The sequence below is a fragment of the Mandrillus leucophaeus genome, unplaced genomic scaffold (assembly GCF_000951045.1).
Source record: "Mandrillus leucophaeus isolate KB7577 unplaced genomic scaffold, Mleu.le_1.0 Scaffold1055, whole genome shotgun sequence".
NCBI lineage: Eukaryota > Metazoa > Chordata > Mammalia > Primates > Cercopithecidae > Mandrillus > Mandrillus leucophaeus.
Window position 1 is genome coordinate 454,615 of NW_012098710.1, and position 25,286 is coordinate 479,900.

Here is a 25,286-nt window from a genome sequence, read left to right on the forward strand (position 1 = left end):
AAAAAGGAAGGGAATTCTGGGCGGGGCAGAGTGGCTCACACCTGTGATCCCAACACTTTGGGAAGTCAAAGCAGGAGGATCGCCAGAGGCCAGGCTGCAGTGAGCTATGATCGTGTCAGTGCACTCTTGGCTGGGTAGCAGAGAGAGACCCTGTCAAAAAAAAAAAAAAAAAAAAAAAAAATCTATAGACAAAAATGTATATAATGAGTAAAAAAAAATAGGGAATTTCTGGAAAAATATGATAACTCTTAAAAGAACCAAATGGAAATTAAAAATTTTGTGGCGATTAACAGACTATTGAACACATGAAAAATCAGTAAATTTGAAGGTAATGAATAAAAACCATCCAAATTAAACCTCAGAGAGAATAAAAATGGAAAATATAGCTAGACCCTCAGTGACCTGTGATACAGTATCAAGTGATCTAATATGCATTCCAAAAGAAGAGGAGAAAATATGACTGAAGAAATACAGTTATGTGTCACTTAACTGGAGTATGTTTTAAGAAATGAGTTGTTGGGCGATTTTGTCATCGTGTGAACGTATAAAGTATATTTACACAAACTTAGATGGTATGACCTACTATACATCTAGGTCGTATAGTAGAGCCTATTGCTCCCGGGCTACAAACCTATATAGCATGTAACTGTACTGTATCCTGTAGGCAATTATAACACAATGGTAAGTATTTGTATATCTAAACCTAGAAACGGTACAGTAAAAATACATTATAAATGTGATACAATGTTACTATGGCTATGACATCACTAGGTGATAGGAAATTTTCAGTTCCATGACAATCATATGGGACCACCACCATATACGTAGTTTGTTGTTGACCAAAATGTTGTTATGTGACACATGACTATATATGAGGAAATGACAGCTGAGATTTTCCAAAGTTATTAAAAAATAACAACCCTACAGATTCAGGACTATCAATAGAGGGCAAAATAAATACAACCATAACTAACCACAACAAAAATAAACTATCGAAAACCAACTACAGAGAGAAAATCTCAAATATATCCAGAGAAAAGCCAGACATAATATAAAGGAGCAAAACATTAAAAATAATTGATGTGTTATTATCAGGAAAAATGGAGACCAGAAGATAGTGGAAGAAACATTTAAAGTGCTGAAGGCAACAAATATCAAAAATGGGTTTCTATATCCAGTGAAAAATGTATTTAAAATGAAACTAAAACAAACATATTTGCAGATAAATTAAAGGTAAGAGAATTTGTCACCAGCAAAATCATTTTACAATAAATGACAGTGGAAGAACGTCAGGCTTTAGGGAACAATACCAAATAGAAGTCTGCTGCATGGGAGGGTAGAACAGTAGAAATGTAAATATGTTGGTAAATATGAAAATTGGGTTTGTTTCTCATATTAAATTCTTTAGAAAAGGCTGTTTAAAGCAATAGTAATAGCAATCAATTGTAAAATTTATTACCTATATGATAATCATATAAAATATATGAACACAATCACACAAAAGAACATTATATGTAAATAAAATTATACTGTTGTAAGAATCTTACATTATATGTGAAGTCACATAACATTAATTTAATTCAGAATGTGGTAAATTATGAATGCACACTAAAATCTTTGGAGCAATCATTTAAAAATAGTAGAAACAGGGAGAGCTTAAAAGCCAGTAGAGGTAAAAGCCAATAGAGGAGATAGAATGGAATACCATAGCATATCTGATGAACCCAAACAGAACAGGAAACCAGGGACAAAGGAGGAGCATAAAACAAACAGCAATGTGGCAGACTAAAATTTACAACATACATTAAATATAAATCGACTAAACACTCAGAACAAATGGGAAAGATTGTTGGACTGGAAAAGAAGCACGATATGAATGTATTTTGTCCCTAAGAAACATATTTTAAATATACAGACACGTAGAAATAAAAATTATATAGAAAAAGTTATACTGTACTAACACTAAGCATCAAGAATCTGATGTATCTATACTGATATCAGACAAAGAAAAATCCAAAAAAAAGAGTATTATGAATATAAAGAGGGTCTTTACATTATGATAAAAAGGTCAACTCTTCAAGAAAACATAAGTTTCCTAAATTTATATATACCTAAAAAAAAATCTCAAAAGACATACAGCAAAAAATTGACAGAGAAAAAAAGAGAAATAGAAAATTCTACAATCATATTGGAAATTTTAACACCTATCTGTCAGTAATTGATAAAACAATTAGGCAAGAAGTTGGTAAGAATACACAAGATTTTAATAACCCTACCAACGAACTTGACCTAATGGACATTTATAATGCAATACACCAATTGCAGAATACAAATTATTTTCAAGGGTACAAGGAAAATTCACCCAGATAAACCCTAAATTTGGCCATATGATAAGTCTCAATAAGTATTAATAGTTAAATCACACAAAATATGTATTCTGGCCACAATAGAACCAAATTAAAAATTAATAATAGAAAGATATCTGGGAAGTCCCCAAATATCTGTAAGTTGAGCAACACAATTCTAAATAATCTATGGAGAAAAACAGAAATCAACAGGAAAATTAGAAAATATCTTCAACTGAATGATTAAAGGAAAAACGCAAAAGAACAAAATTTGTGGGATTTGGTTTAAGCACTCCTTAGATGGAAATTTAAGTTTTTAAATGCATCTATTAGAAAACACAAAGCTGAAAAATGTATGATTTAAGCTTCCAGGTAAAGAAGCTAGGAAAAGAACAGCAAGATTAAATCCATAGAAGGTAGAAGATAGGAAATAATACAGATATAAGCAGAAATCAGTGGAATAAAAAACAAACGGTAGAGAAAATCACTTACAAAAGTTAATTTTTAACAATTAATAAAGGTTAATGAATGCCTAGGCGGCTTGATCAAAATAAAGAAATAAATTTAAAATTACTTATATCAAAACATTGTTGAAACGCAGACTTCAGTACACATTCTGCAGAAATTAAAGGGACAAAACAAGGATACTATCAACAACTTTCTACCAATGAATTTGACAATTTAGATGAAATGGTCGATTTCCTTGAAAAACACAATTTATTTAAACTGACATAAAAATAAATCATCCGAATAGTAACATAACAAAAACTTCTAATCTGTAATTTAAAAAGGTTTCTACAAAGAAAACTACAGATCCAGATTCCTTAACTGGTGAATTCTATGAAACATTTAAAGAAAAAATCGAGAAAGAGGGAATACTTCCCAGGTCATGAGGCCAGCAAATCCCTATACTTAAACACTGACAAGGACACTATGAGAAAAGAAAATCATAGGCCAATATCTCTCACGGCTGTATATAATTTTTTTAAAAATAGCAAATCCAGTCCAATAATACTTAAAGATAATGTATACAGTATGACCACCTTGGAGTTTATCCCAAGAATACAGGGTTGTTTTTACATAAAATATCAATCAGTGTAATTCACTATATCAAGAGCAAAGGAGAAAAAACACTTATCATCTCTGTACATTGAGAAAAAGAATTTGATAAAACTTACATCCATTCTTTATAAAAATTCTCATTATAGTAGGAATAGAAAGGGATTTCCTTAATTTAATAAAATATATGTACCAAAACCCTGGCACTAACACTACGTTTAATGGAAAAATAGCAATTATTTGCCCTCTGAGTTTAGAAAAAAGATAATGATGTCGACTATAACCACTTCTATTAAACACTGCACTACAGGTCCTAACTGGTGCAATTAAGCATGACAAAGAAATAAAAGTTATAAAGAAATGAAAAAGAAGTAATAAAAATATCTGAGGTGATATTTTATAAAACAAAAAATTATGTAAACTCAGAATTTTAAAAAGTGAAATTGGCAATTTTCTCATATATTATTTCAATATTCTTAAATCAATTATTTCTATGTACTTCCAAGAAACAACTGGAAGATGAACTGGGAAAAGCAATACGATTTAAATGTCACCAGAAAGCATCAGATTTCCAGAGATAAATTTAATAAAATATGTTCAAGATTTACAAAACAAAAAGTGCAGTATATTGTTAAATTAAACTCAATACCTACATAAATGGAGAGATAACATGTTCATTTTATTGGAAGGTTGAATACTGTCAAAATATCAATTCTCCTCTACCTTACCTAGAGAGTTATTGCAAACTTAAAAATCCCTACAAATACTTTAAATGGAAATTGATAAACTGCAAAAAAAATTAGAATAGCCAAGACAAGCTTTAAAAAACTGAAACAAAGTTCTAGCACTTACCGACCATTTTTCAAGGCTTAATATAAATTTACAGTAATTCAGTGTTGTGTTAAAGCAGCAATAGAAAATAAACCATTGGAACAGAACACAGAGTATAGATATAGCATTTGGCTTTCTAACAAAAGAGTTACTGTAATTTATTGGATGTGTTTAGGTTCTTAAAAAAAAAAATAGTAGACAGCAATTGGATAACTGTGTTGGAAAAAAAATGAACCTTGATCCCTACCTCACAAGGTAAAAATATTTTTATTTGAGATAGATCATAAGCCAAATATAAAAGTTTAAAGATTAAACATGTTATAAAAATTAGGAGATTATTTCTATAACCTCAAGTGGACAAATATTTATTGTATTGGATAAAAAAAATCACTATCCGTGAAAGGAAAGATTGACACACTGGATTTTATTAAAATTAACAGCTTTTGTTCATTACACAACAGCATTAGGAAAGGCAAATCTGAGACACAGAGAACAGATTTGCAATATATGTATCTGACAAAAGACTCATATCTTGAGTATATAAAGAACTGCTCTGAATCTATTTGAAAAAGGAGAGACAATTCAATAAAAAATGAACAAAAGTACTTGAGAAGAAACTTCAAAAAGATGCTATGCAAATGGCCAATAGTATAATAAAAAGGTGATTAATACTATTATTCATTAGGAATACGTAAATTCAAATCTCAGTAAGATGCTTCCACATACTCATCAAAACAGATAAAATTAAGACCGACACTACCCAGTGATGGTGAGGACATGGGCAATTGGAGAACTGGACACTTCATACATTGCTGTTGAAACTAATTTACAAAACCACTTTGGAAAACTGTTTGGCAGCATCTACTAAAGTTCAATGTACACCTACCCTGTGATTCAGTATTTCTACTACTAAGTTTTTGTCTAAGAGAAATCAATACATATGTTTACCAAAAGACATGTAAAAGAATGTTAATAGTATTTTTAAAAATAATAGTCCCAAACTGGAAACAACCCAAAAGTCCATCAACAGGAGACTGTGTAATTGACTGTGGTACATTTTTCAATGTAATATTGCACAGCAATTATAAAGAAAAAACTACTGACACATGCAAAAAAATAAATGAATCTTTTACATATAATGATGACTGAAAAAAGCCAGACACAAGGATCACTGTATGATTTCATTTATATGAATTTCAATAACATGCAAAACTAACTGATGGTAATAGAAGTCATAGTAGTAGCTACCTCAGGGTTGGGGGGCGTAGGGGCACGGGTAAACTTCATGGGATGAAGAAACTATTTTATATCTTGATACGTATGGTAAATTCAAAGATATATATACTTAGGTAAAAACTCATCTATAGTCTTAAGTGTACTTTACTATATGTACGCTTCACTTCAGTAAAAAGGAAAGATTCATTCATCCATGCTACTGTGTAATTCAAAAAACAAACGAAAAATACATTCAACCCTAAACAAGTAGGTACTATAATAATCTAGTTCAGGCTACATAATTGACTATAGTGCTTATCTCTTACTTGAATGACTCAATCCTTGTCATTTGAAGGAACTGTATGATTGTTCTACCAACCACTACCAGCTGTGTGCCTGGGCATACCTTTCTAAGAGAATCAGCTGCAGGCAGAGGCTTGGAAGTATACATTATCATCTACAAAAATAGCAAGGCTTCTTAAGTGATTTGTGGCTAGCAGTCAAAGATTGAAGAATGCTCCACCAAACAGTCTCTCTGTCCACAGGATGTTGTCCTGCTGAGTCAGTAATAATCATCCTCATTTTATATAGAAACAAATTTGGGCAAAGAAAAGGTAAAGAGATAGTTTGAGATTATGTTGCTAGTCAGTATTCGATTGGGAAATAAAATATAAGTCTGCCAAATAAGAAGCTGCTCTGTGATACTGGTTGGAGTAGATAAGGAAGGAAAGAAGGAAGCATTTAAGAGAAGAAATTTTACCTGGGAATCCAGGAAGGCCTGGTTGTCCTTTTGCTCCAGGGGTTCCTGGTAATCCAGGCAAACCAGGATCTCCCACAGAACCTTTGATACCAGGGTTCCCTGGGTATCCAGGCAGACCAGGCTCACCCTGAAAACATGAATAAAAAGATAATATTGAAGTCTCTACATGGCTTAGATTGTATAAGAACATAACATTATTTATAGAGCTTTTATTATATGTCAGGCACTCCAGTAAGTACTTGATGTAAATTGCTTCATTTAATCATCACAACAATCCTGTGAGTTAGTCTTCATTATCTCCATTTATAAATGAGAAAACTGAATCTTGAGAAGCCAAGTGCCTAAGGTTTTTAACTGGGATTCGAACCAGACTACAATCAGCTATGTAGTCAATCAGACTACATAGTTCATACTATTCACACAGTATGTAGATGTATTATGCTAATTAATTCTCATTAATCCTTAACAACCCTATTAGAACGATACTGTTATTATCCCCATGTTATAGTGATGGAGCTAGTAAGTGGTGAAATCCGAATTTGGAGTCAAACAGTCTGACTTCAGAACCTGTGTTTACCATTCCTACTGTGCCATAATGCAATTCATTGCTTCCAGTACACATGTCAACCAAAAGCTATAGTAGGTTCTACTGAAAAAGGTGATTTTCACTGTAACATAAGGAAGTCTATCAATTCTTCAGTGGACATCTAAAATCCCACTTCTGGCTGAGTGTTGTGGCTCTAGCACTTTGGGGAGTTAAGGCTGGAGGATTGAGCCCAGGAGTTTAAGACCAGCCTGGGTAACAAAGGGAGACTCTGTCTCTATAAAAAATTAAAAGATCAGCTGGGTGCAGTGGTGCATGCCTGTAGTCCCAGCTACTCAGGAGGCTGAGGTAGGAGGATAGCTTGAGCCTAGGAGGTCAAGGCTATATTGAGCCGTGATCATGCCACTGCAGGCCAGCCTGGATGACAGAGTGAGACTCTGCCTCTTAACAAGAAAAGAAAAATCCCATTTCTTCCATGAAGCATTCCTGGACAAAGAGAGTTTACCCCAAGAGGTTAGGGTAGGTTCTAACTCTGTCATGTCTACAATGGCTTCATATATGCAAGTCTTAACTCCTTAATTACACTGAAAGTTTATTTTGGGTAAGAGATAATTCACATATGTATAACCATTTTTGCTCAATGAATATTTGCATTACATTTTTTTCCAATAGAGCCTTAGAAGAATTCATACCCACTTTCACAATTAAAACAAGTTTTTCCCAATAACAATGGCAACACATACCTTAACACTAAATCTCTACTGCAGGGCTTACTGCTTTGCTCATGAAGATCATGATCTTTACAATAAAGTGCTAGTGTTCAACATCACCTACTGAATGCTTCCTTCCTCACTTAGTACATACACTTGCAGGTGAGTCAGATCTATTTGTGACTCATGTTTCTGCATTATGGTAATAGCTTTTTAAACTAAAGTCTTTTTTTCCTTACATCCTATTATTTTAAAAAATTAAGAATCTTGGGCTGGGAATATATATATTTTTTCTGAACCTTGTAAATCAAATATCTAGTTTATTTTGAGGCACATAATAGGTATACAATTAAATTTTGGATTGAATTGGTCCCATCTTAGATGTTTACATGGGAAACCTTTGAATAAACTATCATGATTCTTTTTGTTATTCGTGAACAAATTAAATATATGTACCAAAATAAAAAAACAAGAAAAAAATTCCAATATTCTGCTAGTGGTAAATCTGAAAGGCAGAAGGCAAACTCTGGATTATTTATGATACTAAAGTACATTAAATTCTAAAAGTACAGAAATTCTTCCTTATGAATGGTTTTGCAATCCATGGTTTCGGTTACCTGTGTTGTGAAAATATTGAAAATTCCAGAAATAAATAACTTATAAGTTTTGAATTGCATGTCATTTTGAGTAGCATGATAAAATCTCATGTTGTCCCATTCCATCCCTCTTGAAACCTAAACTACTCCTTTGCCCAGCATATCCACACTATAAACACTACCTGTTTATGAGTCACTTAGTAGCTGTCTGTTACCAGATGGAAAAAAAACACACAGTACATAAAAGGTTAGGTATTACCCACAGGTTCAGGCATCCAATGGGGAGTCTTGGAATGTATCCCCCATGGTAAGGGGGGACTACTCTAAGCCCAATCTCTAAGTTCAGCCAGCACTTGCCCCCAAATACCGTTTCTGTAATCACTCTTATGGTCCTACTCCTTCAAACCAAATACCTTTTAAAAATAAAGTAAATATTTTATTAGGGCTTCTGAAAAAAACACTGACGTTTGCTAGCTTAAGTTTTATCTAGCCTTTTATTATTCACATACATGCAGGGAAAACAATGAGTTTCAAAAAAGGTAAGCAAGAAGAGATAAAGAAGACAGTGCTCAGAAAATCTATAAACTGGACACAAATCTTGCAAATCACTCTGGGAAAGGAAACTTCAAATCTACTTGTACTTCTAGATAGAAGCGATTTGAATGACTCGGACACATAGCTGCAAATATCTACATCTGTTCTAATGTCAAGCTTTGATATAATTCTGAAAATGAAATATCTCATACCTAATAAGTCACATTTACCATTGTGAAACTATCTAATGACTACAGTAACACTGAAAGACAAGTCTGAAACTGCTTTCAAGGTCACTGTGTTGTATCACGTAGAAAAAGGAGTCAATTTGATATCTTCTTTGTTGTTAAGATTCAAATTGTAATTTAATGGTATTTGGATCATAGCCAATCTCTACTATGTCTTAGTAACAGCATCTTCTCCTCCATTCCATACTATAACCTAAAATTCAGAATAAACTTTACAAAATAGAAGACATCTATTGGTAAGAAAGCTAAACACTTTTGTTCTTACACTCCATTGTAAAACTAAAGCAGCATTGCCACTGGGGGAAAAAAAAGACAACAAATGGAGAATATTTGAGGAGAAAGAGTAACTATCATATCTTGCTTTATGGCGAGAAGAATATTACAACAGTAGTCCATCACTTGGAAGTCATGGTCCCCATATAATTGTTAATGTTTTTACAACATTATCTGTAATTGGAGATTAAGGACCATGAATAAAACCATAAATAGGTTCTATTTTAGATCCAGAATATTAACAGAGGGAAATTTAAAAGTGCATGCAGAGATACTTTTTTAAAAACTTTATTAATCTATATATAAAACCACACATAATGCATACACACTTATGAGTCTGGATATATGCATATACCCATGATACCATCAGCACAATCAAAGTACTACACATATCCATCACCTCCAAAAATTTCTTCATGTTCTTGTGTGGGGGGGGGGGGTTGTGGTAAGAGCACTTAACATGAAATCTATCCTCTTAACATATTTTAAGGTGAACAATACTGTACTGTTAACTGTAGGCACCATATTGTATAACAGATCTGTAAAACTTACTCATTGTGCATAACTGAAGCTTTAGATCCATTGAGCAACTATTAACATTTTAATTATCTAGAAAAGGAATTATACAGTAAGACCTTCAAATTTGCATGTTATTTAGTTCTTCCAAGTAGTGAAATATTAAGCTAACAGTAACAAACTGATAAATAATGGCTCAAGGATGCCTGAGCAGGCCAAAGCCGCCACATGAAATTCAATAGCAGTATGTCTAAGGTAATGATGAACTTAGAGAAAAAGAATCTGAACAAAACTTAAAAGATAATGAGCTCTATACTATCTTTTACCACCCAAGGTAGGCATAATAGCAAATTGCTCCAAACATCAGCCCAATGAGCCGACAAGTGGCTCAAAATATTAAAGAAAAAATGATTCATAAATCATGCTATTCCATACTAGCACAGCATGTGTAGTTCTAGTAATCACAGCACATACAATTACTTAAAATGTGTCCAAAGTTAATTGTGAGGAAAATAACACCCATTTGTTCATCAAATCTCAAGATTCTAGAACTAAAAAACATCCTAAAATAAAGACAGTAATTTAAAGACAACTAAAAACATTACATGTTATTAGTAGAAACTTTGTAGATTTTCAATAATGTGCATTGTTTTAAAATAACTTTATTGAGATATAATTTATATACCATACAATTCATCCACTTAAAGTGTACAATTCAATGTTTTCAGTATCTTCATAGGATTGTCCAACAATCATCACAATGTAATTTTAGAAAATTTTCCATTTCCCCCAGAGGAAACTGTACACATTAGCAGTCATTCCTCATTCTCACTCCCTCCAAGCCCTAGCAAAACCTAATCTGCCTTCTCTTTATACAGATTTGCCTATTCTGGACATTTCATATAAATGAAACCATATGATACACGGTTATTTTGTGCCTTGCTTATTTCACTTAGCATAATGTTTTCAAGGTTCACCCATTTTACACCATGTATCAGTACGCCATTTTTTAAAATTGTCAAATGATATTCCATTGCATGGGATAGCACACTTTGGTTTTTGTTCGCTTGTTTTTTACATTTTTCCATAAGTTATTGGGGTACAGGTGGTATTTGGTTACATGAGCAAGTTCTTTAGTGGTGATTTGTGAGATTTTGGTGTACCCATCACCCAAGCAGTATACACTGCACCATATTTGTAGTCTTTTATCCCTTGCCCCTCCTCTCACCCTTCCTCACAAGTCCCCAGAGTCCACTGTATCATTCTTATTCCTTTGCATCCCCAAAGCTTAGCTCCCACACATCAGGGAGAACATACAATGTTTGGTTTTCCATTCCTGAATTACTTCATTAGAATGATAGTCTCCAATCTAATCCAGGTCGCTGCAAATGCTGTTAATTTATTCCTTTTGATGGCTGAGTAGTATTCCATTGTATATATATATACCACAGTTTATCAGTTCTTTGATTGATGGGCATTTGGGTTGGTTCCATGATTTTGCAATTGCGAATTGTGTTACTATAAACATTCGTGTGCAAATATATATTTTTTTTGTATAATGACTTCTTTTCCTCTGAGTAGATACCCAATAGTGGGATTGCTGGATCAAATGGTAGTTCTACTTTCAGTTAAGAGTCTCCACACCATTTTCCAGAGTAGCTGTACTAGTTTACATTCCCACCAGCAGTGTAGAAGTGTTCCCTGATCACCACATCCACACCAAGATCTACTGTTTTTTGATTTTTTGATTATGGCCATTCTTGCAGGAGTAAAGTGGTGTTGTATTGTGGTTTTGATTTGCAGTTCCCTGATCATTAGTGATGTTGAGCATTTTTTCATATGTTTGTTGGCCATTTGTATATCTTCTTTTGAGAATTGTCTATTCATGTCCTTAGCCCACTTTTTGATGGGATTCTTTGTTTGTTTTTTTTCTTACCGATTTGTTTGAGTTAGTTGTAGATTCTGGATATTAGTCCTTTGTCAGATGTGTAGATTGTGAAGATTTTCTCCCAGTCTGTGGGTTGTCTGTTTACTCTGCTGACTGCTCCTTTTGCTGTGCAAAAGCTCGTTAAATTAAGTCCCAATTATTTATCTTGTTTTTATTGCATTTGTTTTTGGGCTCTTGGTCATAAAATCCTTGCCTGAGCCAATGTCTGGAAGGATTTTTCCAATGATATCTTCTAGATTTTTTATAGTTTCAGGTCTTAGATTTAAGTCATTAATCCGTCTTGAGTTGAGTTTTGTATAAGGTGAGAGATGAGAATCCAGTTTCATTCTCCTACATGTGCCTAGTCAATTAACCCAGCACCATTTGTTGGAAAGGGTGTCATTTCCCCACTTTATGTTTTTGTTTGCTTTATCTAAGATCAGTTGGTTGTAAGTATTTTGGTTCATTTCTGGGTTGCCTATTCTGTTCCATTGGTCTATGTGCCTGTTTTTATACCAGTACCATGCTGTTTTGGTGACTACGGCCTTAACAGTATAGTTTGAACTCAGGTAGTGTGATGCCTCCAGATTTGTTCCTTTTGCTTAGTCTTGCTTTGGCTATGCGAGCACTTTTTTGGTTCCAAATGAAGTTTACAATTGTTTTTGTCTAATTCTGTGAAGAACAATGGTGGTATTTTGATGGGGATTGCATCCAATTTGTAGACTCTTTTGGCAGTATGGTCATTTTCACAATACTGATTCTACCCATCCATGAGCATTGGATGTGTTTCCATTTGTTTGTGTCGTCTATGATTTCTTTCAGCAGTGTTTTGTAGTTTTCCTTGTAGAGCAGTCTTTTGCCTCCTTGGTTAGGTGTATTCCTAAGTATTTTATTTTATTTTATTTTTTGCAGCTATTGTAAAAGGGGTTGAGTTCTTGATTTGATTCTCTGCTTGGTCACTGTTGGTGTAAAGAAGAGCTACTGATTTGTGTATATTAATCTTGTATCCGGAAACTTTGTTGAATTCTTTTATCAGTTCTAGCAGCTTTCTGGAGGAGTATTTAGGGTTTTCAAGGTAAACAATCATATTGTCAGCAAACAGTGACAGTTTGACTTCCTCTTTACCGATTGGATGTCCTTTTTTTCTTTCTCTTGTCTGGTTGTTCTGGCTAGGACTTCCACTACTATGTTGAAGAGGAGTGGTGAGAGTGGGAATCCTTGTCTTGTTCCAGTTCTCAGATGGAATGCTTTCAACTTTTCCCCATTCGCTATTATGTTGGCTGTGGGTTTGTTATAGACAGCTTTTACTACACTGAGGTATGTCCCTTGTATGCCGATTTTGCTGAGAGTTTTAATCGTAAAGTGATGCTGAATTTTGTTGAATGTTTGTTCTGCATCTATAGAGATGATCATGTGACTTTTGTTTTTAATTCTGTTTATGCGGTATATCACATCTGTTGACTTACGTATGTTAAACCATCACTGCATCCTTGGTATGAAACCCATTTGATCATGGTGGATTATCTTTTTGATATGTTGTTGGATTCAGTTAACTGGTATTTTGTCAAGGATTTTAGCATCGATGTTAATCAAGGATATCGGTCTGCAGTTTTCTTTTTTGGTTTCGGTATTAGGCTGATGCTGGCCTCCTAAAATGAATTAGGGAGGGCTCCTTCTTTCTCTATCTTGTGGAATAGTGTCAAAAGTACTGGTACCAATTCTTCTTTGAATGTCTGGTAGAATTCTGTTGTGAATTCATCTGGTCCTAGACTTTTTTTTGTTGGTAATTTTTTAATTACCATTTCAATCTTGCGGCTTGTTATTGGTATGTTCAGGGTGTCTCATTCTTCCTGATTTAAGATGGGAGGGTTTTATTTTTCCAGGAATTCAGTCATCTCTCCTAGGTTTTGTAGTTTATGTGCATAAAGGTGTTCATAGTAGCCTTGAATAATATTTCAGTGGTGTCAGTTGTAATATCTCCTGTGTCATTTCTTCATGAGGTTCTTTGGATTTTCTCTCTTCTTTTCTTGGTTAATCTTGCTAATGGTCTATCAATTTTATTTATCTTTTCAAAGAACCAGCTATTTGTTTCATTTATCTTTTGTAATTTTTTTTTTTTGTTTCAATTTCATTTAGTTCTGATCTTGGTGATTTCCTTTCTTCTGCTGGGTTTGGGTTTGATTTACTCTTGTTTCTCTAGTTCCTTGGGGTGTGACCTTAGAATGTCAGTTTGTGCTCTTTCAGTCTTTTTGATGTAGGCATTTAGGGCTAAGAACTTTCCTCTTTGCACCACCTTTGCTGTATCCCAAAGGTTTTGATCGGTTATATCATTATTATCTTTCAGTTCAAATAATTTTTCAATTTCCATCTTGATTTCGTTTTTGACCCAATGCTCATTTAGGAGCAAGTTTCTTTTCTTTTTCTTTTTTTTTTTTCTTGAAGATGGAATCTTGTTCTGTCACTCAGGCTGGAGTGCAGTGGCATAATCTCAGCTCACTGCAACCTCCGCCTCCCAGGTTCAAGCGATTCTCCTGCCTTGCCCTCCTGAGTAGCTGGGATTACAGGCACCTGCCACCATGCCCAGCTATTTTTTTGTATTTTTAGTAGACACAAGGTTTCGCCATGTTGGCCAGGCTGGTCTCAAACTCCTGACCTCAGGTGATCCGCCCAAGTTGGCCTCTCAAAGTGCTGGGATTACAGGCGTGAGCCACCATGCCCAGCCCAAGAGGAAGTCATTTAAAGTCCATGTATTTGCAGGTTCCTTTTGGATTTGATTTCCAGTTTTATTCCACTGTGGTCTGAGAGTGCTTGACATGATTTCAATTTTCTTCAATTTATTGAGGCTTGTTTTATGGCCTATCATATGGTCTATCTTGGAGAAAGTTCATGGACTTTTTGAATAGAATGTGTATTCTGTGGTTGTTGGATGGAATGTTCTGTATGTATCTGTTAAGTCCATTTGTTCCAAGGTATAGTTTAAATCTATTGTTTCTTTGTTGACTTTCTGTTTTGATGACCTGTCTAGTGTTGTCAGTGGAGGACTGAAGTCCCTCAATATTATTGTGTTGCTGTCTATCTCATTTCTTAGGTCCATTAGTAATTGTTTTATAAATTTGGGAGCTCCAGTGTTAGGTGCATATATATTTAGGATTGTAATATTTTCCTGTTGGACAAGGCCCTTTAGAATTATATAATGTCCCTCTTTGCCTCTTTTAACTGTTGTTGCTATAGTTTATTTTGTCTGATATAACAATAGCTACTCTTGCTTGCTTTTGGTGTCTATTTGCATGAAAGGCTTTTTTTCCACCCCTTTACTTTAAGTTTATGTGAGTCCTTATGTGTTAGGTGAGTCTCCTGAAGGCAGCAGATCATTGGTTGGTGAGTTCTTATCCATTCTGCAGTTCTGTATCTTTTAAGTAGAGCATTTAGGCCATTTACACTCAATGTTAGTATTCAGATGTGAGGTACCATTGCATTCATCATGCTATTTGTTGCCTGTGTAACTTGGTATTTTTGGGGTTTTTATTTTGGCCTTTTAACCTGTAGTTTTGTTTTGTAGGTCCTGTGTGATCTATGCTTTAAAGAGGTTCTGTTTTGATGTGTTTCCAGGATTTGTTTCAAGTTTTAGAGCTCCTTTCCTCAGTTCTTGTTGTGGTGGCTTGGTAGTGGCGAATTCTCTCAACATTTGTTTGTGTGAAAACGACTGTATCTTTCCTTAATATATGATGCTTAGTTTCACTGGATACAAAATTCTTGGCTGATAATTGTTTTGTTTGAGGAGGCTGAAGATAGGGCCCCAATCCCTTTGAGCTTGTAGGGTTTCTGCTGAGAATTCTGCTGCTGATCTGATAGGTTTTCCTTTATAGGTTACCTGGTGCTTTTGTCTCACAGCTCTTAAGATTCTTTCCTTCATCTTATCTTTAGATAACCTGATGACAATGTCCCTGGGCAATGATTGTTTTGTGATGAATTTCCCAGGTGTTATTTGTGCTTCTTGTATTTGAATGTTTAGGTCTCTAGCAAGGCTGGGGAAGTTTTCCTTAATTATTCCCCAAATATGTTTTCCAAACTTTTAGATTTATTTTCTTCCTCAGAAACACCAATTATTCTTAGGTTTGGTTGCTTAACATAATCCCAGACTTCTTGGAGGCTTTGTTTATATTTTCTTATTCTTTTTTCTTTGTCTTTGTTGGATTTGGGTTAATTTGAAGACCTTGTCTTTGAGCTCTGAATTTATTTCTTCTACTTGTTCAGTTCTATTGCTGAGACTTTCCAGAGCATTTTGCATTTCTATAAGTGTGTTCATTGTTTCCTGAAGTTTTGATTGTTTTTATTTATGCTATCTATTTCCTTTAATATTTCTCCCTTCACCTGTTGTATCATTTTTTGGATTTCCTTACACTGGCTTCACCTTTCTCTGGTGCCTCCCTGATTAGCTTAATAAGTAACCTCCTGAATTCTTTTTCAGGTAAATCAGGGATTTCTTCTTGGTTTGGGTCCATTATTGGTGAACTAGTGTGACTTTTTTTGGGGGGGCAGGACGCAGGGTGTTAAAGAGCCTTGTTTTTTCATATTACCAGAGTTGTTTTTCTGGTTCCTTCTCATTTGGATAGGCTCTGTAATAGGGTAGATCTAGAGCTGAAGGCTGTTCAGATCTTTTTGTCCCATGGGATGTTCCCTTGATGTAGTCTCTCCCCCTTTTCCTATGGATGTGGCTTCCTGTGAGTGGCACTGCAGTGACTGTTGTCTCTCTTCTTGGTTTAACCACCCAGAAAGTCTATCCAGCTCTCGGCTGGTACTGAGAATTGTCTGCACAAAGTCCTGTGATGTGAACCATCTATGGTCTCTCAGCCATGGGTATGAGCACCTGTTCCAGTGGAGCTGGCAGGGGGTGAAATGTACTCTGTAAGGGTTCTTATCTTTGGTGGTTTAATGCTCTATTTTGGGGCTGGTTGGCTAGAGCATCAGCTGTGGTAGTATGGAGAGGAACCAGAGGTAGGTGGGGTCCTAGAACTCTCAAGATTTTATGCCCTTTGTTTTCAGCTACTAGGGTGGATACAGAAGGCCCAACAGTTGGGGGCAGGGCTAGGGACCTCTGAGCTCAGACCTTCCTTGGGCAGGTGTTGTTGTGGCTGCTGTGGGGGATGGGGGTGAGGTTCCCAGGTCAATGGGGTTGTGTACCTAGGAGAATTATGGCTGCCTCTGCTGAGTCATGCAGGTTGTCAGAGAAGTGGGTGAAAACCAGCAGTCACAGGCCTCACCCAGCTCCCACACACATCAAAGGACAGATCTTACTACCACTGTGCCCCTATTAACAGCCCCAAGTCTGTTTCCAGGTGGTGGGGGAGCAGGGCTTGAGAACTTGCCCCAGGCAACCTGCCTCCAAGTTGCAAAAGAAAAGGGCTTGGTTTTTCCCCCATCTGTGGAGTCTGCACACTGGATTCATGCCTTCCCCCGAGTTCTGGCCAGGAGGCTTCTCACCTGGTTCAAATTGTTACAAAGTTCAGCTGGAGGCTTCCTTCTCCCTATGGTGCTTTCCTCCACTCTTCTGGCTGCCCTCCCCATGGATCCCTGTGGTGCCAGGCAGGAATGGCCTGCTTGGTGACCCAGCAAGCTCCCAGGGCCTTTCCTGCTACTTCCTCTACCCCTGTATTTCACTCGGCTCTCTAAATGGACTCAGCTCCAGGTGAGGTCAGAAACTTCTCCCATGAACAGACCTCCAGTTTCTCCAGTGGGGGTGTGTATTTGGGAGAGAAGGATCTCTACTTTCCACTTCTGTATTTGGGGCACTCACAGTATTTGGGGTGTCTCCTGGGTCCTGCAAAAGAAGTCCACTTCCTTCAGAGGGGCTGCGCATCCTCTTGTGATTACTGGTTTGTTGTTGCAGTTGATCTGGAACTAAATTCACAATGCATGCCTCTGTATGCTGCTCTGTCTGTCCAAGTTGGAGCTGCGATCTAGTCCTGTCTCCTGTCCACCATGATGATCCTCACTCTCCTCAATTTTCTCTGGGATAGCACACTTTGTTTAGCCATTCTTGTATTTTGGGTTTTCTTCACTTTTTGGCTGCTGTGAACATTCATGTACAAGTTTCTGTGCAGAAATACAGCTTCATTTCTCTTGGGAAAATACCTAGGAGTGGAATTGCTGTGTCATATAACTCTTTATTTAACTTTCTGAGTTAATATTTCTGTCAAATATTTTTTCACAGAAGCTGCATCATTTTACATTACCATTGGCAATGCAAAAGGGTTCCAATTTCTTCACATCCTTGCCAACATTTGTTATTTTCTCTCTTTATTATGCCTACTCAAGTAAGTGTGAAGTGGTATCTCCATGTGGTTTTCTTTTGCATTTTCATAATGACTAATGAGGTTAAACACCTTTTCATGTACATATTGGCCATTTGTACATCTTTCTTGGAGAAATAGCTATTCAATTCCTTTGTTCATTTTTTCACTTAAAAATATTTTATTTTTAACTGATAAAAACTATATACATTTATAGAGTATAATGTGATGCTATGATACATATATACATTGTGAAATGATTAAATCAAGCTAATTAATATTTTCATTTTGTGTGGCTTTTTATTGTATCAAAATATACAAAACATAAATCTTACCTTTTAAATTATTTTTAAGGGTATAGTTCTGTGGCATAAACAACATTCACACTGTTTTGCAACCATCACCACCATACATCTCCAGAATTTTTTTTATCATCCCAAACTGAAACCTTATACTTATATCCACAATGAAATTAGTTACCACATCTAGCACTTCACCTAGTTACAGTTTTTTTTTTTTTTTCAGTGTGTGGTGAAAGCAATTAAGATCTACTCTCAACAAATTTCAAGTATACAACACCATATTTTAAACTATAGTGCCCATGCTGTACCTTTGATCCCTAGAGTTTATTCATCTTATAACTAACCAAATGTTTGTACCCTTTGGCCAATGTCTCTTTGTTTTCCCCTCCCCCAACCCTAAGCAATTACCATTCTACTTTCTGTCTGTATGAAATTGACTGTTCTAGGTACCTCATATAACTCGGGTCACGTAATATTTGTCTTTTTATAACTGGCTTATTTCACTTAGCATAACGGCTTCAAAGTTAATCCATGTTGTAGTATATATCAGAATATTATTCCATCTTAAGGTCAAATAATATCTATTCTATGTGCATACCACATTTTATTACACATTCCTCTATTAATGGACATTTGGGATGCTTCCACCTTTTGACTTGTGAATGATGTTGCTGTAAGCATGGCTACAAAAACATCTGTTTAGGCCCCATTTTTGTTTTCAATTGTGTTAGATATATCTCCAGAAGTGAAATCGCTAGATCATATGATAATTCTGTGTTTAAATTTTTGAAGAACTGCCATACTGTTTTCCACAGTGGCTGCACAATTTTACATTCCTACTAGCAATACACAAGAGTTCCAACTTCTCCAGATCCTCACCGACACTTGTTATTTACTGTTTTTTATATAATAGCCTTCTTAATGGCTATGAAGTGTTATCTCACTGTGGAATTGATTTGTATTTCCCTAATGATTAGTGATGTTAACCATCTTCTAATGTACTAATTTGCCATTTGTATAGCATCTTTGGAGAAAGGTCTATTCAAGTCATTTGCTTATTTCTGAATTGGGTTGTTTGATGGCTTTTGTTATAGACTTGTAAGAGTTCTTTTTAAAATTCTGGAAATTAATCTTTTCACCAGATATACAATTTACAAACATTTTCTTCCATCCCATGAGTTGCCTTTTCACTCTATTAGTAGTGTTCTTGGATGCACGAGTTTATAATTTTGATGTTGTCCAATTTATCTGTTTTTTTTTTGTTGTTGTTGTTGCCTGTGATTTCAGTGTCATATCCAAGAAATCATTGAAAAAAATCTAAAATCATGAGGCATGTTGCCCCATGTTTTTTTCTAAGAGTTTTATAGTTTTAGGTCTTACATTTAGGTCTTCAATGCTTTTTGAATTAATTTTATATATGATGTAAGGAAAGGGTTCAACTTCATTCTTCTGCATATGGACATTCATTTTACCCAGCACCCATTTGTTGAACACCTTTCCCCATTGAGCACCCTTGTCAAAGACCATTCAACTACAAATCAGAGATTTTATCTCTAGTCTCCCTATTACATTGGTCCATTTGCTATCTTTATGTCAGCACCACATTGCTTTGATTACTGTAACTTTGTAAAATGTTTTGAAATAAAACATTATTCAGCTGCTGTGAAAAAATATTTGACAGTGCCTCAACAAGTTAAATAAAGAGTTATCATATGACTCAGCAATTCCAATCCTAGGTATTTTACCAAGAGAAATGAAGCTGTATTTCTGCACAGAAACACTTCACTCTGTTAGTGTGATAATGTATTACACTAATGATTTTTGTATGTTGAACTGTCCTTGCATCCCAGGAATAAATCTCTCTTGACCATGGCATATAATCCTTTTAATATGCCGTTGAATTCAGTATGCTAGTATTTTGTTAAGGATTTTCTGCATCAATATTCATAAGGGATTTTGGTCTGTAGCTTTCTTTTATTGTAGCGTCTTTGTCTGGATTTGGTATCAGGGTAATCCAGGCATAATATAATGAGTTTGGAAGTGTTCCTTCCTCTTCAATTTTTTGGAAGACCTTGAAAGCAAATGCTGTTAATCCTTCTTTAATTGTTTGGAAAATATTTGGGAGGCTGAAGATCACTTGAGCCCACAAGGAAAAGGCTGCAATGAGCCATAACTGCACCACCGCCCTCCGTCCAGTATGGGCAAAATAGTGAGACCCTGTCCCCCCCCCCAAAAAAAAAAAATGATTGGTAGAATTCATCAGTGTAGCCATCTGGTCCTGAGCTTTTCTTTATTGGAAGGCTTTTGATTACTGAGTCAATCTTCTTACTCAATTTAGGTCTATTCATATAATCTACTTCTATGATTCAGTCTTGGTAGATTCTGCCTTTTTAGGAATTTGCACATTTCATCCAGGTTATCTAATTTGTTAGCAAACACCTGTTCATAGCAGTCTCATATATTTTTAGTTCTGTAAGATTGGTAGTAATGTCTCCTCTTTTATTTCTGATTTTAGTTATTTGAGTCTTCTTTCTTTTTCTCTTAGTCAAGTTAACTAAAACTTTTTCTATTTTATTATCTTTTTGAAGAAACAACTTTTAGTTTTGTTGACTTCATCTGTGATTTTTTTAGTTCTGTATTTTATTTATATGTCTGCTCTAATCTTTATTATTTCTTTCTTTCTGCTAGTTTTGGATTTAGTTTTTCTTTTTCTAGTTCTTTAAGACGTAAAGTTAGGTTTTTGATTTGAGATGTTTCTTCTCTAATGTAAGTATTTACAGCTATTAATGTCCCATTTAGTTGCTTTCACTGCATCCTGTAAGTTTTGGTATGTTGTGGTTTCATCTTCATTTGTCTCATTATATTTTCTGCCAGACTTGGTGGCTCATGCCTGTAATCCCAGCACTTTGGGAGGCCAAGGAGGGTGGATTGCTTGAGGTCAGGAGTTCAAGACCACCTGGCCAACATGGCAAAACCCCATCTCTACAAAAAATTAGCTGAGCATGGTGGTGTGTATCTGTAATCCCAGCTACTCAGGAGGCTGAGGCATAAGAATTGCTTGAGCCTGGAAGGCAGAGGTTGCAGTGAGCCACAATCACGCCACTGCATTCCAACCTGGGTAACAGAATAAGATTCCGTCATAAAAAAAAAAAAAAGACAAGACATTCTATTTTCTAATTACCCTTGTGATTTCTTCTTTGCCTCACTGGTTAAGAGCATCTTGTTTAATTTAAACACATTTGTAGATTTTCCAGTTTACTTTCTGCCATTGATTTCTAATTTCACTCTATCATGATTAAAAAATACATGCTGTGTGGTTTTAATCTTTTTAAGTGTATGAAGACTTATTTTGTGGCCTAATATATTGTCTATTCTGGAGAATGTTCCATGTGCAGTTGCAAAAATGTATATTCTGCATTTTTCTTGGATAGAATATTTTGTATATGTTTGTTAGGTTCAATTCACTTTGTGCACTTTTAAAAACTGAGTTATTTGCTTTCTGTTGAATTATAAGAATTCTTTATATATTCTTTATACAAATCCTTTATCTCGTATATGATTTGCAAATATTTTCATCTCGTGTGCTGTCTTTTCACTTTCTTGATGGTATCATTTGCAGCAGAAAACATATTAAATTTTAATATAGCCCGATTTATTTTTTCTTTAGTTGCTTGTGCTTTTAGTGTCATAGCTAAGAAACCATTACCTAATGAATTTTAATATAGCCCAATTTATTTTTCCTTTAGTTGTTTGTGCTTTTAGTGTCATAGCTAAGAAACCATTACCTAATGCAAGGTCACAAGAATTTAGTCATTTTTTTATCCTAATATGTTTATGGTTTAGCTCTTATATTTAGGTCAGTAATACAGTTGGAGTTAATATTTGTATACAGTATGAGATAGGGGTCCAGATTCATTCTTTTGCAGATAGGTATCCTTTTTTCCCAGAATCATTTGATTTTTGTTTTGTTTCTTATTTTAGATCCAGGGGTTATGTATGCAGGTGTGTTACATGGGTATATTATGTGATGTTGATGTTTTGGCTTCTAATGTTCCCATTGCCCAAGTAGTGAACATAGTACTCAATAGGTTTGTCGACACTTCCCCCACTCCCTACCCCTTTTTGGAATACCTAGAATTAATTGTTCCCTTCTTTGTGTCCATGTATACCCAATGCTTACCTCCAAACTTTAAGTGAGAACATGTGCTATTTGGTTTCCTGCTTCTGCATTAATTTGCTTAGGATAGTGGCCTCCAGCTGCATCCATGTTCCAGCATCATTTGTTGAAAAGACTATTTTTAACCCCCTTTAAATTGTTTTGGTACCTATGTTGAAAATCAGTTGACCAAAAATGTATGGGTATTTCTGGACTCTATCTATTCCATCAATCTCTATGTCTATCCAGTGCTGGTATCATAGTTGTAGTAAGTTTTGAAATCCAGAAGAGTGAGTCCTCCAAATCTGTTCTTTTCAAGATTTCTTTAACTATTCTGGGTTCCTTGCACTTCCATATGAATTTTAGGATACACTTGTCAATTTCAGCATAAAAGCCATCTGGGATTATGAAAGGGATGAATCTGTAGTATGATTAGATTTTAAAAAGGAGTGATGAAGGTTAGAATCATTACACTATATTAAAAGAACATTACAGATTCGTATAGTTCCATAGAGTCATTATATTTGAGAATTCCAGAAATTTTAGACACCATCTACTCCAGCCCTTTCATTTTAGATGAAAAGAAATACTATAATTTGAACAGTGTCTCCCTTCTTCTCATATAACTTACAATACAGAGCACACATCTTTTCTATGTCTTGGCACAGAAATTGTCTCACTGTTTCTAAACTGAGATCAGCTTCCGGCACGTTAACCTTTATACTTCCAAATTTGTAAAATATCTCCAAGTGTTCCTTTAATGTGAAATTTGTGATGGCAACACTTCCTCTGTGACATCTTCATCCTTTCCATCAGTGCTCCTTTCCTAATTTATGTTGATAAGTTTGCCTTCACTAAGTTCCTTCCTGCATATCTAGAGCCTCTCAAATGGTGGCAGTGTCTACATTTCTATGGTTGGCTATTTCTTCGATAACCCCATTTACTTTAGATTCAAACCTTACTTCCAGTGTTATCACTTTCCTTTTTTTTTTTTTTTTTTTTTTTGCTGCAGTTTCTTCTTTGTTGGCTAATTTTCTCTTTTGATTATCCATTTTTGTAAAATGTCACATTGGTTTACCACTGGGAGACAAGGAGGTGACACAACTAAATGCTTTACTGTCAGTGCATAAACTGAACAGATGCATGGTTACTAATTAGTGACAGAATTTGAGAGAAGTGAAATTACTGTCCACTGATTGTAATGCACATCTGTTATTTAGATGGTGATTTATAAATGGAAGAGCTAATATATCATAGCAACTAAAATTTAAACAATGCTGTTGTGGATTGGTGTTAAGTAATGATAACTGAAATTTGTGCATATCAGAACTGTGCAAAGCAAAGATCACCTGTACCTAATAGAACTGAGCTAAAAAATCTTATTTTTTCAACATGTCACTATTTTAAGGTATAATAATACCATCTGAAAGAAACAACAGCCCACTTTACAATGTTTCTACAATATCATCTTTGTTAAGTTTCCAAATTTAGTGTAAAATTTGCTTACTGAAATATACTTGTAGGTCACACAGAAAAACTAAAAGCTAACCTCTTGCTTGTAGAGTTGAATATACTTTGGACATTTACCAATTAAACCATATTTTTCTGCTACCATCCATTAAAAATCTAGAGACAATTTATTATGGTAATTTTGGTTCCATTCGTAAAATGTTAAAATTCACTCATTCCAGAAAAAAATTCATGAACAAATTTGGAAAAAAAAATTTAAATAGAATTTTATACCAGTGAGTAAAGAATTGAGTTTGTAACAAATGAGGCTCAGTCAACTGGATATTTATTAGGGAAAAAAAATAAAGTTAGTTTCTCACCTGACACAACACTCAGAAAAATTCAGATGCATTAAAATGCAAATGTATAGAATAAAACCATGAAAATCCTGTAAGAAATATATAAATCTATTTTTCTAATCTCAGGATGTAGAAGTCTTCATAAGTAGAAGATTTTTTTTTTCCAAAAAATCCTAAAATCTATGTGACAGGCCTCAAACCTTCCTTACCTCTTCCTCCCTCTCCCTCTCAATTGATGAATTTCCTGTTTCAACAACAAAATATAAACAATCAGAAAATTATGATCCTGAGACTTTGCTGAAGTTGCTTATCAGATTAAGGAGATTTTGGGCCAAGATGATGGGGTTTTCTAAATAAACAATCAGGTCATCTGCAAACAGGAACAATTTGACTTCCTCTTTTCCTAAATAAATACCCTTTATTTCTTTCTCTTGCCTAATTGCCCTGGCCAGAACTTCCAACACTATGTGGAATAGGAGTGGTAAGAGAGGGCATCCCTGTCTTGTGCCAGTTTTCAAAGGGAATTCTTACAGTTTTTGCCCATTCAGTATGATATTGGCTCTGGATTTGTCATAAATAGCTCTTATTATTTTGAGATATGTTCCATCAATTCCTAGTTTATTGGCAGTTTTTAGCATGAAGGGCTGTTGAATGTTGTCAAAGGCCTCTTCTGCATCTATTAAGATAATCATGTGGTTTTTGTCTTTGGTTCTGTTTATATGATGGATTACGTTTATTTATTTGCATATGTTGAACCAGCCTTGCATCCCAGGTGTGAAGCCAACTTGATCTTGGTGCATAAGCTTTTTGATGTGTTGCTGGATTTGGTTTGCCAGTATTTTACTGAGGATTTTCGCATCGATGTTCATCAGGGATATTGGTCTAAAATTCTCTTTTGTTTGTTGTGTCTCTGCCAGGCTTTTATATCAGGATGATGCTGGCCTCAAAAAATGAGTTTGGGAGGATTCCCCCTTTTTCTATTGATTGGAATAGTTTCAGAAGGAATGGTACCAGCTCCTGTTTGTACTTCTGGTAGAATTCGGTTGTGAAACCATCTGGTCCTGGACTTTTTTTTGGTTGGTAGGCTATTAATTATTGACTTAATGTCAGAGCCTATTATTGGTCTATTCCTCAAGGATCTAGAACTAGAAATACCATTTGACCCAGCCATC

General features: G+C 35.1%; 1 protein-coding gene across 1 annotated transcript in view; it reads right to left on the reverse strand.

Moving 5' to 3' along the window:
• The window catches only part of COL4A5 (collagen, type IV, alpha 5), a 272,036-nt gene that overhangs the window by 45,251 nt on the left and 201,499 nt on the right, over positions 1-25,286 (reverse strand). Inside the window, exon 36 of the mRNA XM_011982572.1 lies at positions 6,211-6,337. Within this exon, the coding sequence (XP_011837962.1) occupies positions 6,211-6,337 (127 nt within the window). The remainder of the gene's footprint in view (positions 1-6,210; positions 6,338-25,286) is intronic.